Raw genomic sequence first — 13,717 nt, 5'->3', positions numbered from 1 at the left:
ATAAATGCAATTTTTTTTTTTTTGCTGGGAAAGATCTGTCCTGAGCTAACATCTATAGCAAATCCTCCTCTTTTTTCCCCCTCCCCAAAACCCCAGTACATAGTTGTATATTCTGGTTGCAAGTCCTTCTACTTCTATGTGAGCCACCACCACAGCATGACTACTGACATGAGTGGGATGGTTCTGCACCCAGGAATTGAACCTGGGCTGCTGAAACAGAGTACAGCAAACTTTAACCACTAGGCCATCAGGGCTGGCTCACAAAATTAATTTTTAGAAAACTTTTTTTTTTGGTAAGAAAGACTGTCCTTGAGTTAACGTGTGCCAATCGTCCTCTATTTTGTGGGGGACACCACCACAGCATGGTTTGACAAGTGGTGTGTAGGTCCACACCCAGGATCCAAACCCACCAACCCTGAGCCACTCAAGCATAGCACATAGACTTAGCTGCTATGCCACTGGGCCAGCCCCCTAGAAAACTTTTAATAACTAAAATCTGAAGGAGGTACACTGTTAGAAATCAGACAAAACATAATTCTCAATCTCTTTTTATTGCAAGAAGAAGAAAAGTAATTTGCATGTCTAGTACTTTTAGAAATTTCTGTGCTCCATCAACTCACCTTGGGTGCTTTAGGTTCACTAACACGAAGAGCTTCCCTGAAATAGGCATCCACAGCATAGTTGGCTTTTCTTTCTCGTTTAGGTGGTTCAATCCACTCTGTGAATGCAATCTAGCAAATGGGAAACAATTCAAATCACCAACTTTTATTATATATAGTCACGAGTCTTACATGAATACAGTGCATACTATGTACTTCATTACAACTGTAAATGGAAAGATACTCATAAAATACTGAACTATAAGCCCCATGAGGATAGGGACTGTAATATCTTGCTCAACACTGTAACATATAAGATGGTGCCTAGTGAATAGCATAGTCATTCAGTAAGTATTTTTTTGACCAAATTAATAATTCTGTTAGGTGAAAAAAAAAATACTACACAATGTACGCTATAATCCAAATCAGGAGAAAAATGTAGATGTACAGATTTAGCCTAGAAAAAATTTGCAGGATATACATGTCTAAATGTTAACAAGAAAAAACACTAGTAGAATTATTTCTTCTTCTACACTGTAGATGTTTCCTAATTTCTCTATACAATTCCAAATATTACTTCCGAAATTAGGAAATTTTCCCATTTAATTTACTACTAGCCAATTCCGCTGTTTAAAAAAAATCTAATAAGGTGACAATTTTGTCCAACTTTCACTTTCAAATATTTCAAATTACTACATTCACCCCACACAATATATTTCACTATATTTCACATTATACTTAGTATATAGTAAGCTTCATCACATAAACTTTTAAAACATTTCAGAGTTTACCAACTGAAAATTTTAGCATTAAATTTAACATAAAAATGAAAATAATTTAATGTGAATAAACAGAAATGACTGCTGTTGGAGAAAAATTTACAAGGCATTATACCTAACACTTAAAATTCCAAGTTTCAAGTAAAATAAAGCCTTCAAGTAACCAAAAACTCTTTCTAAATTACCTTTTGTTTTTCTCTATAATCTTCTCCTTCAAAGTTATAAACACTCGATTCTGTATCCATTGTAAAGTTTCTAAGTGAGCTTTCACCCATCTTGGAGAGCTTTTCATTCATCTCTGCAGTCTGGCGAACAAAAGGAACACATTTTTAGACTGAGAACCAAAAAAGCATGACAAGAGTAGTCAAAATGAATTAGGCTTCACAGTACACAAAAGCATCTTTTGTAGAAATAAGGATATCTATAATTCACATATTTCCTCAGTTTTAAAATATTTTATATATTAAAAACATCATTTAATCCACATCTCACCTTCTTTGCACCTCTTTCCAAAATACCATCGATATCCTCATCAGTAATCTCACTTTCCTTTGAAGCAAAGACATGTGTTGCCCCATGTCTAATCATCTGAAGCATTTCATCTTTCCCAATTTTGTTCAGATTCTGATCCACAAGTCTTCCTGAGAAAAGATTATATTGTATAATGTTAATCAAACTTTATTTTACTGGAAACTTGGAATTTTAAATGTCAGATGTAATACCATGTCATTTTCCCTCAAACATCAATCACCTCTGTTTATTCACATAATTTTCATTTTTACATAAAATTTAAGACCAAATTTTCAGTTGGAGGCTTTGAAATGTTTCTAAAGTTTATTACGTATTATGTAATGAAGCTTGCTGTATAGTGTCTCAATAATTCTGTTAGGTGAAATAAAATATATTCTCGTATGGGGTGAATAACAGTCATCTGGTGTATGTGAAAACTGAAATTACTAGCAAGAGTTTTTTTTTAAGTATTAACAGATGAGAGCATTATAAACGCACAGTTTCTGATAAGCAGAAAGATGTTCATACCAATACTCCCAAAACAACTTGTTCTACTTAGAAAACTGAAGTACAAAAAACTCTTCATGTTGCCAAGTTTTATGTTAAGGACTAACATATACAACATCGATTTCTGAAAACTTTATAATCTTAAGAATTGAAACTATTGAAGGCTTATCTTGATCACAGAAAAAGTCCAACATCAGGAAACTAAGATCTTCAACTGGGAGGGATTTGGCCAACCCTATGATCTGTGTTTCCAAAAAGAGAGGTATCAAAACAAACAAAAACAAAATACCACAAAGAACTGTTTTCATCCTCAAAGGCCATTCACATATACTTATATAACGCTTCAATTTTCGTATTTCAACCAACTTGTAGTGAGTGAATAATGATTCAAGTTATTTTCTACAACTTCATTAACTACTTTATCATGGTTTTGGATCCCTAATACAACAAACAAACAGCTGTGATGTTCAAAGTCAGGCTACACCCACAGAACGTGCTTCTTTGGACTGAAAGTTCTCTCACTGCTATCAAAATGTCCCTAGGTATACAGAAACTACTTCCCTCTTGCACAGGGAGGGAGCTTTTCAGACATATAAGTGCTTCTGTGTATTCTCTTATTTTTAATTATGCCCCTTAGTCCACAAGAGAGTAACACAGAGGGATGCACATGAGGTATGCACTTGCTGTTCAACTACTATGTCTATAAATGAGGTTAACAAAACTACCAGCACAACATTTTGCTCCAAAATTTGCCCCAGTAAATATTAAACAAAAAAACAAGTCAAAAGACAAACGGCTTTTCTAAGTTGATTGTAAAGGAATATTTTTTTTAATCTTTAAGAAAAAAACGTTTCAGAGATTAAAATAATTGAGAGCAAGAGCCACAAGGCAGGTGTTTTTCTAAAAGCATGGGTGAGTATGAGGGGAAAAAAACCAACCATTACATCACTCACAAGAAACTTCACTGTGTGGCAGTCCCCAGAAGTCCCAGGAAATTTCCTAATTAAACACTTCACTCTACCACTTAATAGAGTTCTTGATCCCCTGGTTGAGTCACTTCCTAGCTGCACAAACAATGGACAAACCTCTACCTCTGATGCAACCTCAAGCTGGCATGAAGACTAAAGGAGATAAGAGATGTAAAGTACTTAGCACATTGCTTAGCACAAAGTAAGCACTGAATGTTACACATTAACAAAAACAACTAATAATAAAAACATCTGTTAACTGTCTTCGTCTATTCAGACCTATGGCTAAAACTATGGTTGCCATTATGAGATAGCAAATAAATGTAACATTCCCTTACATACATGGAAATTAAGAGACTGGTTGACAAAAACAAGACACATCATGGAATAATCAGTGAACAGTCTAATAGTATACCTCTCAACGACAGATAAAAAGTATACATTTGTGAGGCAATTTGAGAAGGAAAGAAATCAATGTGGGCTTGAGGTTACTGAGGGGTTCTCTTTCATTTTTCCATTTTACATGTCCCATCACCAACTTTATTCTGAGCTTCATGAAAACATGTCTTCCCTAAAAGCTAATCTGACATGAGAACTTAGTTTCCTTCAATGAATCCAAAATAAAATCCCACTCTCACTCTTTAGTCCTATTTACATCAACGTTTATTGTGTGTCTCTCTCTCACTAAATTATAAACGCCTCAAAAGTAAGAAGACTTGTCAGTTTCATTCACTATTGTATTCTTAGCACTAAGAACAGTGTCTGGCCTCTGGCGGTGGCTGCTCAATAACTAAGTGCACACTAGAAAAAAGAATAAAATTAGATTGAGCTCCCTTTTTATTTCTTCAGTATTCCCAGAGGAATCAATAAAATACTCAGTACATGTGAATCACATTCACCACAGCTCTGTTTAATATGTACCACACTAATACTGGATACTCTACACATTATCCCCTTTAATCCTTAGAAATCCTAAACAGCAGTTCCCTGTATCCCTATTTAACAGATGAGGAAACAGGCTTAGACAGTGTCAAAGAAATGCTAATTTACAGAGTCAGTAGTAAAACTTCAACCTTCATGAACCCAAACCCATCGTCTTAACAACAAAACTAAAGCTTACCATCTCTGGAATATAAACACTGTCGGCTGCTAGCTTGATTCAACAGCTTGATTCAACAGATGCTTAATAGTGAGACTCTCCTTAAAAATCCAGGGAAAAAAACATACATCAATCCAACTTGGTAATTTTTAGTTTTAAGACTCACCTTGTTGAATGACTATTGAATCCAGTCTGAGTTTCATCTCAGCACGTTCCACTATTCTTTCTTCTACAGTGTTATCAGTTATAAAGCGGAACACTCTGACAGTCTTGGTTTGTCCAATCCTATGTGCTCGGTCCTAGGCAAAATACCATGCTATTTTGAATACAGTTAAAAAGTCACATAAATAACATCTGAATGTGTATAATGAGAAACAAAATTAAAATATTTTCAAGTATAAAATGCTTTTTAAAATACACAACAAAGCAACTATACTAAAACAGATTCACAGTACATTAATTTTTCTTAAATTCTCAAAAGTTTCTATTTCAATCAAATTAACTGGCTATCTCGCAAGGAAAACTTAGGAGGTACAGAACATATCACAGTTGCAGAATCTGTGAGGAACTATCAGATTAATTTTACTAGGTTATACTGAGATAAAATACACACAATGTCTCCAGACAAGAGAAATTTGTGATTTTTAAGTTTGATGATAAAGATCTTTTTTTTTTTTTTTTGAAAGATTAGCCCTGGGCTAACATCTGCTGCCAACCCTCCTCTTTTTGCTGAGGAAGACTGGCTCTGAGCTAACATCCATGCTCACCTTCCTCTACTTTATATGTGGGATGCCTGCACAGCATGGCTTGCCAAGTGGTGTCACGTCCACACCCAGGATCCGAACCAATGAACCCTGGGCCGGCAAAGTATAACGTGCACACTTAACCAATGCAGCACCAGGCGGCCCCGATAAAGATCTTTGTTAAATCTTTCTTTCCTAGGTTTAAGTTCACAATGTTTTTTGCCTAAATCAAATCTAAATTTTGATTGCTATTAGGGAAACAAGCAACAAACAAACGAGCTCCACAAACAATATAAAAATCCTAGTCTTAAATATCACTCAACTAACTACATACAAGTAGTCAAACTAATCTGAATTCTATTTTTTGTTTAACTTTGGGTAAGTTCACAAAACATATTCCTACAAAACATCCCTACTTCTAACACATCAATTTTCCCTAGCCACCCTTACAAAAAGTACAGGATTAAAGCCACCCTTACAAAGAGTATCAGAGATCTAACAGTTGGGTTTATGGTCACCAATACCATGGGTCAAGTCATTAAAAGTATTAAACTTAAGAATTTGTACATTTTCCTATTAATCTACATACCATAAATTTCCTCAATCTAAGACTGATCTTCCTGATCTGGCCAAGGTATTCCCAACACATGGACACACATTTTAAGCATTTACTGTGGCAGGCAGGTTAGTAGCTCACCAAACCCACCTCCCTTTCAGCTTAGGATACAACTAAACTATCATTTAAAGATCACGTGCAAAATACCCTCACTGACCTATTAGGGTCAGAGAAAAATAAAATTCTACTAGGTTAAGTCACTGATATTTTGTTTATTAGCTTAGTCTAATACATCCATTAAGCACAGAATATATTTATTTGTTTTCTCTTACCATAGCCTGGAGATCTACTTGGGGATTCCAATCTGAATCATACAAAATTACTACATCAGCAGTAGCAAGATTGATGCCAAGACCACCAGCACGTGTGCTTAACATGAAAACAAACTTTGTGCTGTTTGGTTCATTGTATGCATTGATGGACTCCTAGAGACATCAAATAAAACAAATGTCAGAAACTATTTTTATCTGATGATTTTTTTACCTTCCCTCCTCACATTTTACTCACCTGTCTCTCATCATGGGGTGTCTGTCCATCCAATCTGCAGTACTCATAATTTCTCCACATGCAATAATCTTCCAAAATGTCCAATACCCTTGTCATCTGACTGAAGATTAGTACTCGTGAACCTATCGGTGAATACAATAGCTCATTATCAGAAGCTTCAAAGTAAAAATAATTTACTTAAAAATTTAAGGCTAACCAAAACTAAGACTAACAAATCACCCCTTAATTATAAGTTACCTAGTTGGTTACAAGAAAAAAACTGTACATTACTTATTATCCAAGTCAGTTATTCCCCACATTTTTCCCATCATGGTACAAATAGAAAAGGGTAATATTTGTACAACAAACTAAGGTAAACAGAAAAGGGTATTTGCCTCTGGCCTGGAAGGTCTTGCCATCCCAAAGGCTGAGAAAATCATCATCTTTTTATCCCACATACATTTAAAACTAACCTTCCACCACCACCACAACTCTTCCATGTACACGGCCCTGCACATCCTCCAACACTCGCCCAATACCCTGGGTCTTATTCTGAAGACCCATTCCAGACCAAAAGACCATAAATGTGTGCCTCACATCTACACTGACTACCCTTCACTTACGACATGATTCAAATTATTCAACTGCCTTCCATTTCTTCAGCCAGCTGCACAATGGCTTCAGTGGAATGTGTGAAGACAAAGGAATCATTGTGAAAAATGATTATCAAATTATCTTGTCTTAGAAGCTGAGGCTGATAATCTGCTGTTGTCCCACCTTTCCATACCCCAAGTGCATAAGCATGTTCAATAGTCTCCATTTTCCCTGCAGAGTTTCATACAGCATTCATTAATATCTGAGTATTTCTACCAAGTTCTTGCCACTCTTCCCCACCAATTCAATTCCTTTAATTACTTAGCTTTGAAGGAAAGCATTTTAAAAAATATATTTCCACAAAAAGGTATAAAAAGGAAAAAGAAAAAATAAACCAATTCACTGACAACTCTTACAATATTTTTAATAGTCAACATCCTAGAGGAGATTCATCTACCGGTATAACTGTCATTCTTATTAAAAAAATACAGAAAAACACAAATGGAGAAATCTGAAATCTGACTGTATACTTCATATTACAGAATGAATAATTTGTGTATAAAATCCCTTGATGTCTGGGATTTGCTTCAAAACAATCTGGGAGAAGGAAAGCAGGTATGGTATAGGTGAAACTAAGTTTTGCCATGAGTTTGTAATTGTTGAAGCTGGCTTCATACTAAGTTCTCTACATTCATGGAATTTAAATACATCTGTATACCTACCACAGACATACTCATTTTCATATAAAGTCAGCATGTCATAAATAAAACTGCTTTGGGTACACGCCTATTATGTTTAATTAAATTAAAAAATCCACATAAATAACTGAAAAACACCACCATGAACACACCACCACCGCTATCTACAAAGGATCTGGGAACTGTGTACGGGTAGGAAGATCATTCTTGGCATTTTTATTTAAAAAACCCTGATACATATTTCTAGGGAAACATAAAATGAGAACTCTCCCCCAAAATCGAGGGAGTGTGGTTGCCCTAACTACTGATCACCTTCTAAAAGATTTAAGGTCTAAATGGGGGGTGTGATATAGAGCTCAGATAATGGATAGAAGTTTTTTGTTTTTTTGGGTTTTTTCTCCCCAAAGCCCCAGTACATAGTTGTACATCCTTGTTCTAAGTCCATCTAGTTCTTCTATGTGGGATGCCGCCACAGCATGGCTTGATGAGCAGTATGGAGGTCCACACCCAGGATCCAAACCAGCAAAACCCAGGCTGCCAAAGCAGACCACGCGAACTTTAACCACTACGCCAACAGGACATGGACAGAAGTTTTTAAATGTCCCACACTTCAACTTTAGAAAGTGCCAGAGTACTCATTTCAAAATGTAGTGCCCCCTCATTTTAACAAAGGAATTTTAAAACAGTTCCATTACTTATCAATTGAATATCAGTAACACAAATACCTTGTTCTTTTAATTTAGGGAGCAGCTTGTCTAACACCACCATTTTGCCACTGTTGGTAACTAGGTGCATATCTGTTGTATAAGGTGGACCAGGTTCAGCTCCATCAAATAGATACGGATGATTACAGCATTTCCTCAACTGCATCAGGATGTTCAACAACCTCATTTTGTCCATCTTCCCTGCAGAGTTTAGTATATCTATATCCTTCATTAATATCCGAGTATACCTATTGAGAAGAAAAATATTTTAAGAGGGCTCAAAGGTTCCCTGACCAGTCCCTGCCACTGTACATACTTAATCCCCTTCCTCATCTCAACCCAAAAATACCTGTAAAAAACAACCCATCAACTTCTAAGATGTGGTGAGGAGTCTATCTATAACCTTCCTTTTTTCTTCTCTCTTTATTGCCCTCAGTGTTCTAATATTCACAGTTATGCTTTGGGCCTTGAGGCTCAAAACAGTACAAAATCATCTCCCTGGGATGAATTCAAACAAAGCAATATCGATACAACCATTTTTAAGTAATTAAGCAAAACTTGGAACGTAAGTTTTAAACACAATTTTAATTTACAGTCTTTTATCCAACAGAAGAGTGCCACTATCCAACAACCATTCACTGTAGCTAGTGTACCATTTGGGTAAGAACATTAAGATCCAAAAAGGGAGGAAGAATCATAAGAGGGTAAGGCATGACGATGACAATTAAGATGAATACAATGTGATTTAACTATAAGTAAAAGTACATGGGGGTAGGGGAAGATATGAGGGCAGTGAAGCTACAGCCATAGGCTAAGGCTGACCTGTGTAACAAGCCTTGCATGTAGACTAAGAACTTAGACATTATCCTGCAGGAAAGACTAACCTGTCCAAATACCAAAGTTTTATGACCTTGAATCCTCTGAACAAAATAACTTAAATAATGTAAGGAATCTATGTTTAACAACTCCAATTATAGGGCACAAAATATTAGTCAAAGCAGACCTCTCCACCACAAGTCTGACTGATATAAAGTTCACCAATATGTGTAACTAAAAATATTTGTCTTCCCTTAGCAGTGACTCACATCTGAGTTCTCTATTTTAGAGCCATACAAAAGAAGCCTATTAAGTCTTTCAAAAGTTTTAAGGACATTTAGGATGGCCTATCTTCTACAGTGGTCCTCTATTTCCAGATACATGCCTATTTCTTTACATTGTATTCTTTCTGTCCTTTTACCAACACCAAGCCCTTGCAAATACTTATCCATATTAAGTATGGAATCAAATATACTTGAGAAGTGGTGTAATCAGTAAGGAATAGGGTGGCTATTTATTTCCCTCCTTTGAACACTACATTTATATTAATATATGCTAAGGTAACAATCTTTTTCTGCAGCCACTTTACATTGTTGATTCATGTTGAGCTATCTACAAAAAAAAAAATTTAATACTAAATCAGTAGTTTCTAGCCTTTTGGATTTCATACATCCATAGAACTTAAAAAAAGAAAAATGAAAAAGATAAAAGAAACTTAAAAGGTTTTCAACTTTTCTATTTCCCTCTACATAGGAGTTTAAAAACAGCTATGATATATCATCACCATAATTTCACAAAAGGACATTTCATCCTGCCTAAAATAAAACTCAGAATGGAGTCTTTTAAATTAAATAAATGTAGCTTTATGGGGTAAAAGAACGAACGTAAGTTTTCTACTCTCTCTATAAACAATCTCCAATTACATCAGAGACCAACACTAATCCATGATTCAGTATTTATGAAGCACCAAGTTAACCATATGTCTCGTGGCTATGCCACCACAACTTCTTTTTTAAAAACCCAAGTAGAGGGCTTTATACGTATCCCTGTTTAATTAAATGCCAAGTTTAATTTTTGGATTCATAAACCTCCTATCCTGATTCTGTCATCTAATAATTTCAAATGTTGTATCATAAATTTCATTACCAAGTCCTATGTTTTATGACCAGAAAACTCTTCAGGCTGAGTTCAACCCAGCAAACAGGAATTCCTTGAAGACACTTGAAATTAGGAAAACAAACCACAAATGAAAGGAGCGAAGAATCAACAGCGATTTCAAAAACGTCTCAGAACACTTACCATTCCCTTTGCATTTTGCTGAGACCCACATAGATTTTTACTTCCTTCTTTGGAGGCAAACTCTTTTCAACATCAGCTTTAATTCGACGAAGGAGGAATGGACGCAAAACCTTAAAAGAGCACAAAGAAATGAAGATAACCTTATCTCTAAAGTAGGTATTATTTCAGGATCTCAAAACTGTCCATTAAATACATAAGAAAGAAATTTACCTGCTTGAATACCAAGTGATTTTTAGGACTTCTCCCTTTCAAATTTATTATATTACTGAGTTTCTGAAGGATAATAATACTAGATCATTATTTATTCAATACATATAATGAGTATATACTTGCTATACTCTCGTAAAATAGTACAAATATTAGTAAATTTTAAAGATGTTCTTAACATTCACTGCCTTCCAGGTTTAAAACTAGTTACATGCACGTAGATTATCTAACATTACTTAAGAAACGGCTAGGTCCACATTAACACGTTTTTAAGTTACAGTTTTTAAATTTACTATCTTTTTCTTAGGAAAATAGACCATATGTATACAAATCATGAGTATACAGTTCAATAAATTTTAATCAAGTAGCCATACTCATGTACCCATTACCTAGATAAATACAACACCCCTAGAAATCCTTCTCATAACCTTCCCAGTCACTATTCCTTTTCCTTCCCAAGGGTAAGCAATAGTCTTACTTTTTAAGATCATAAATTAGTTTTACCTGTTATTTTTAACTTCCTATACATAGACTCATACAGTATACGCCCATGTATCTCTAGTTTTTTATTCAACAGTATGTTTGTGAGACGTACCCATGTTATATGTAGTTCATTTTCATAAAATAAATCGTAAAATATTTATAACACTAAAGATAAGCCTTTATTTGTATCTTCCTTTGTTCTATTTATACGAGCTATAAAAATATGATCATCACAAAACAAATCAAAAGTTCCTGAGAAAAACAATGAGCAACATTTCTCTAGTATCATCATGTAAGGAAGCTAGTACAGCCCTAACTGGCAGCCAGCACCAACTGCCAGACACGTGAGTGAAGAGCTTCAGCCCCACTGGGCCTCTTTCAGAACCATCGAGATAAATGCAGCTGTATGAATCCAGGTAAAACTAGCAAAGAAATCACTCAGTCGACCCATACATTCTGGAAATTATTAAAATATATACTATTAAGGTTTTTGAGGGGGGGTTGAGGGGGTGGTAGGAGGGTCGCCAACAATAGATAACTGATACATCAAGAAAGAATTCTCATTCCTAAATACACCCATGCTGATTCTGAATATCCTCTTTAATTACACAACAGGAGCTGCAGTGGGAATTTCAAGACAGAGTATAGGAAGGTAGCTACCAGATCTCTTCTCCCTGATTTGCTAAGTACCTTCATACTACTCTCTGAACAAAATAAACAGATGCCAAAACTGGCTGATTCTGTCATGTGAGTTGTTTTAGTTTGCTTTACCTACGTGTATCTATTTATTAAAAGGAAGTCTACATATACCCTCCAAAATCATTCAAATAAGTAAATCTAAATTGAGTGCTTATATGCTCAAATGCCACTAAATTGAAACAAAATTGTCTAGGAGATTGTTACCTTCAAAGTTTTAACAAAATTTCAGTATATAAGAATTTTAAAGTACTTTACAATATTTGAAATTTCACAAACTTATTATTTTGCCTCTGTTCAAATATCCGCTATGAGCCAAGCACTGTGCTAGAGATACAAGGACAGATATAAGACATGTTTCCTGACTTTGTGTTTACAACGCAGCAGGAAAAACACTCATAAATTAATCATTTCAATACCCTGTGCAAAGTCCTCTAGTATTAGAATGCCAGGATTATTAAAGAAGGGATACAGAGTCTTTAGGCTGGCCTCAGCCTGGACATTTAGTGGAGAAAGTAACGTCACCAGTGAGTGTTGGACTAAGTATCAGAAAAGAGTACAGGACAGAAGATACTAGATGTGGCAGAAAAGCTAACCAAGAAAAAACAAATTAGAATTAGCACAGTGTTTATAGAAAATTGACAGTGGGGTCTGCAATTGTAACAAATTAGAGGTTGATATAAGAGGTAAAAACAGAAGTTGGAGAATGTTAGGCTAAATTGTTGGAGAGGAGGGCAATTTGGCCTCCCAGAGGAACATCTGTAATGCTGGGAAATATTTTTGGTTGTCACAAACGGGGACATACCACTGGCCCCTAGTGGGTAGAATGTCAGGGATGCTGTTAAATAGGAAAAACACGTTCCCTGTCCTCCTCAAAAGTATCCAGATGGAAAAGTCAATAGAAGTTGAGAAACCCTGAGTTAGGTCATGAAAGGCCTTATATGCCATGCTTCTAAGGTCTGGCTTTATCCTGCTGGCCAGGGTATCTTAACCTGGCCATCTGTTAAGAGAAATTTCTCTACCAACCAACTTTCACTTGCGAATCTTCACTGAAAGGAACAAAGCTATACATCATAGCAAAAACATACCAACTCTGCTCACAATGCACTACTAGCAGTTGCTTAGTCACTGGATTTAAGAACAGATGAACCTTTAGCCTTTCAGAACTGAATCTGCTAGATTCTTCTATGGACTATGAATGGAACTAAGCTTTGAATACTCATCTATACTAGTCCTTATGCAGCTCTTATTTCCCCTATTGTTCTTTTTTTAACCCTACGGGATAACTTTATTCCTTCATTAATTTAGGATTCCATCAGAGGTCCTAACACTAAAACCACCGTAAATCACCCCCTACCGCCATTATAAGATTACACAGTTAAGTAGCAGGATTCAAACAGATCTGATTCTAAAGCCACTATGCTTTTTTAACAGAAAAATAATCCACTAATTTAAATCTCTATCATTTTTCCCATTAGAAATGCTTTAACCCTATTCCAAACTACTTACCATATGAAGCCTCTCAACTAGCTTTTGATCCCCAAGGCAATTATTTGTATCAAACCAGGAATCAAAGTCCTAGATTAACAAATAAAAAACATATTAAAACGAGAGATAATATTAACTACAAATACCGCTATGCTAGATATGATAACGATTTCTAGAGTTAGTTTAATATTTGAGTTGTGAACTGCAAAACTCATTTAGTTCAGTCCCCTATTTTTCGTGTGTGTCGTTATTAACAACTAATTTTAGAACAAGCTTGAGAATCATACTACTCCCCAAACACTTTTCCCAAAAACGTCAAGGTAACAAGTTACAGAGTGAAAAGAAAATAGTTGGAAATTGAGTTTTATAGAATTATAAAATTAATATTCTTGAAGAAATCCTTCCTCAGTTTCAGAAACGCTTAA

The 13,717-nt window shown here is 35.4% G+C and overlaps 1 protein-coding gene across 2 annotated transcripts in view; it reads right to left on the bottom strand.

The window, feature by feature from the left end:
- Positions 1 to 13,717, bottom strand: part of SMARCA5 (SNF2 related chromatin remodeling ATPase 5) — a 40,398-nt gene that overhangs the window by 8,289 nt on the left and 18,392 nt on the right. For both annotated transcript variants that reach the window (XM_014838110.3, XM_070504835.1), the window contains 9 exons: positions 13,314 to 13,382; positions 10,419 to 10,528; positions 8,325 to 8,551; positions 6,329 to 6,450; positions 6,094 to 6,246; positions 4,629 to 4,761; positions 1,871 to 2,019; positions 1,564 to 1,683; positions 621 to 731 (listed from right to left, as the gene is read on the bottom strand). In XM_014838110.3, coding sequence (XP_014693596.1) covers positions 621 to 731; positions 1,564 to 1,683; positions 1,871 to 2,019; positions 4,629 to 4,761; positions 6,094 to 6,246; positions 6,329 to 6,450; positions 8,325 to 8,551; positions 10,419 to 10,528; positions 13,314 to 13,382 — 1,194 coding nt within the window. The remainder of the gene's footprint in view (positions 1 to 620; positions 732 to 1,563; positions 1,684 to 1,870; positions 2,020 to 4,628; positions 4,762 to 6,093; positions 6,247 to 6,328; positions 6,451 to 8,324; positions 8,552 to 10,418; positions 10,529 to 13,313; positions 13,383 to 13,717) is intronic.

Source organism: Equus asinus, chromosome 3, assembly GCF_041296235.1.
Source record: "Equus asinus isolate D_3611 breed Donkey chromosome 3, EquAss-T2T_v2, whole genome shotgun sequence".
In the NCBI taxonomy this organism is placed as follows: Eukaryota; Metazoa; Chordata; class Mammalia; order Perissodactyla; family Equidae; genus Equus; species Equus asinus.
The sequence above is the reverse complement of the archived record's forward strand: the minus strand, read 5'-3'. Positions and strand labels throughout refer to the sequence as shown.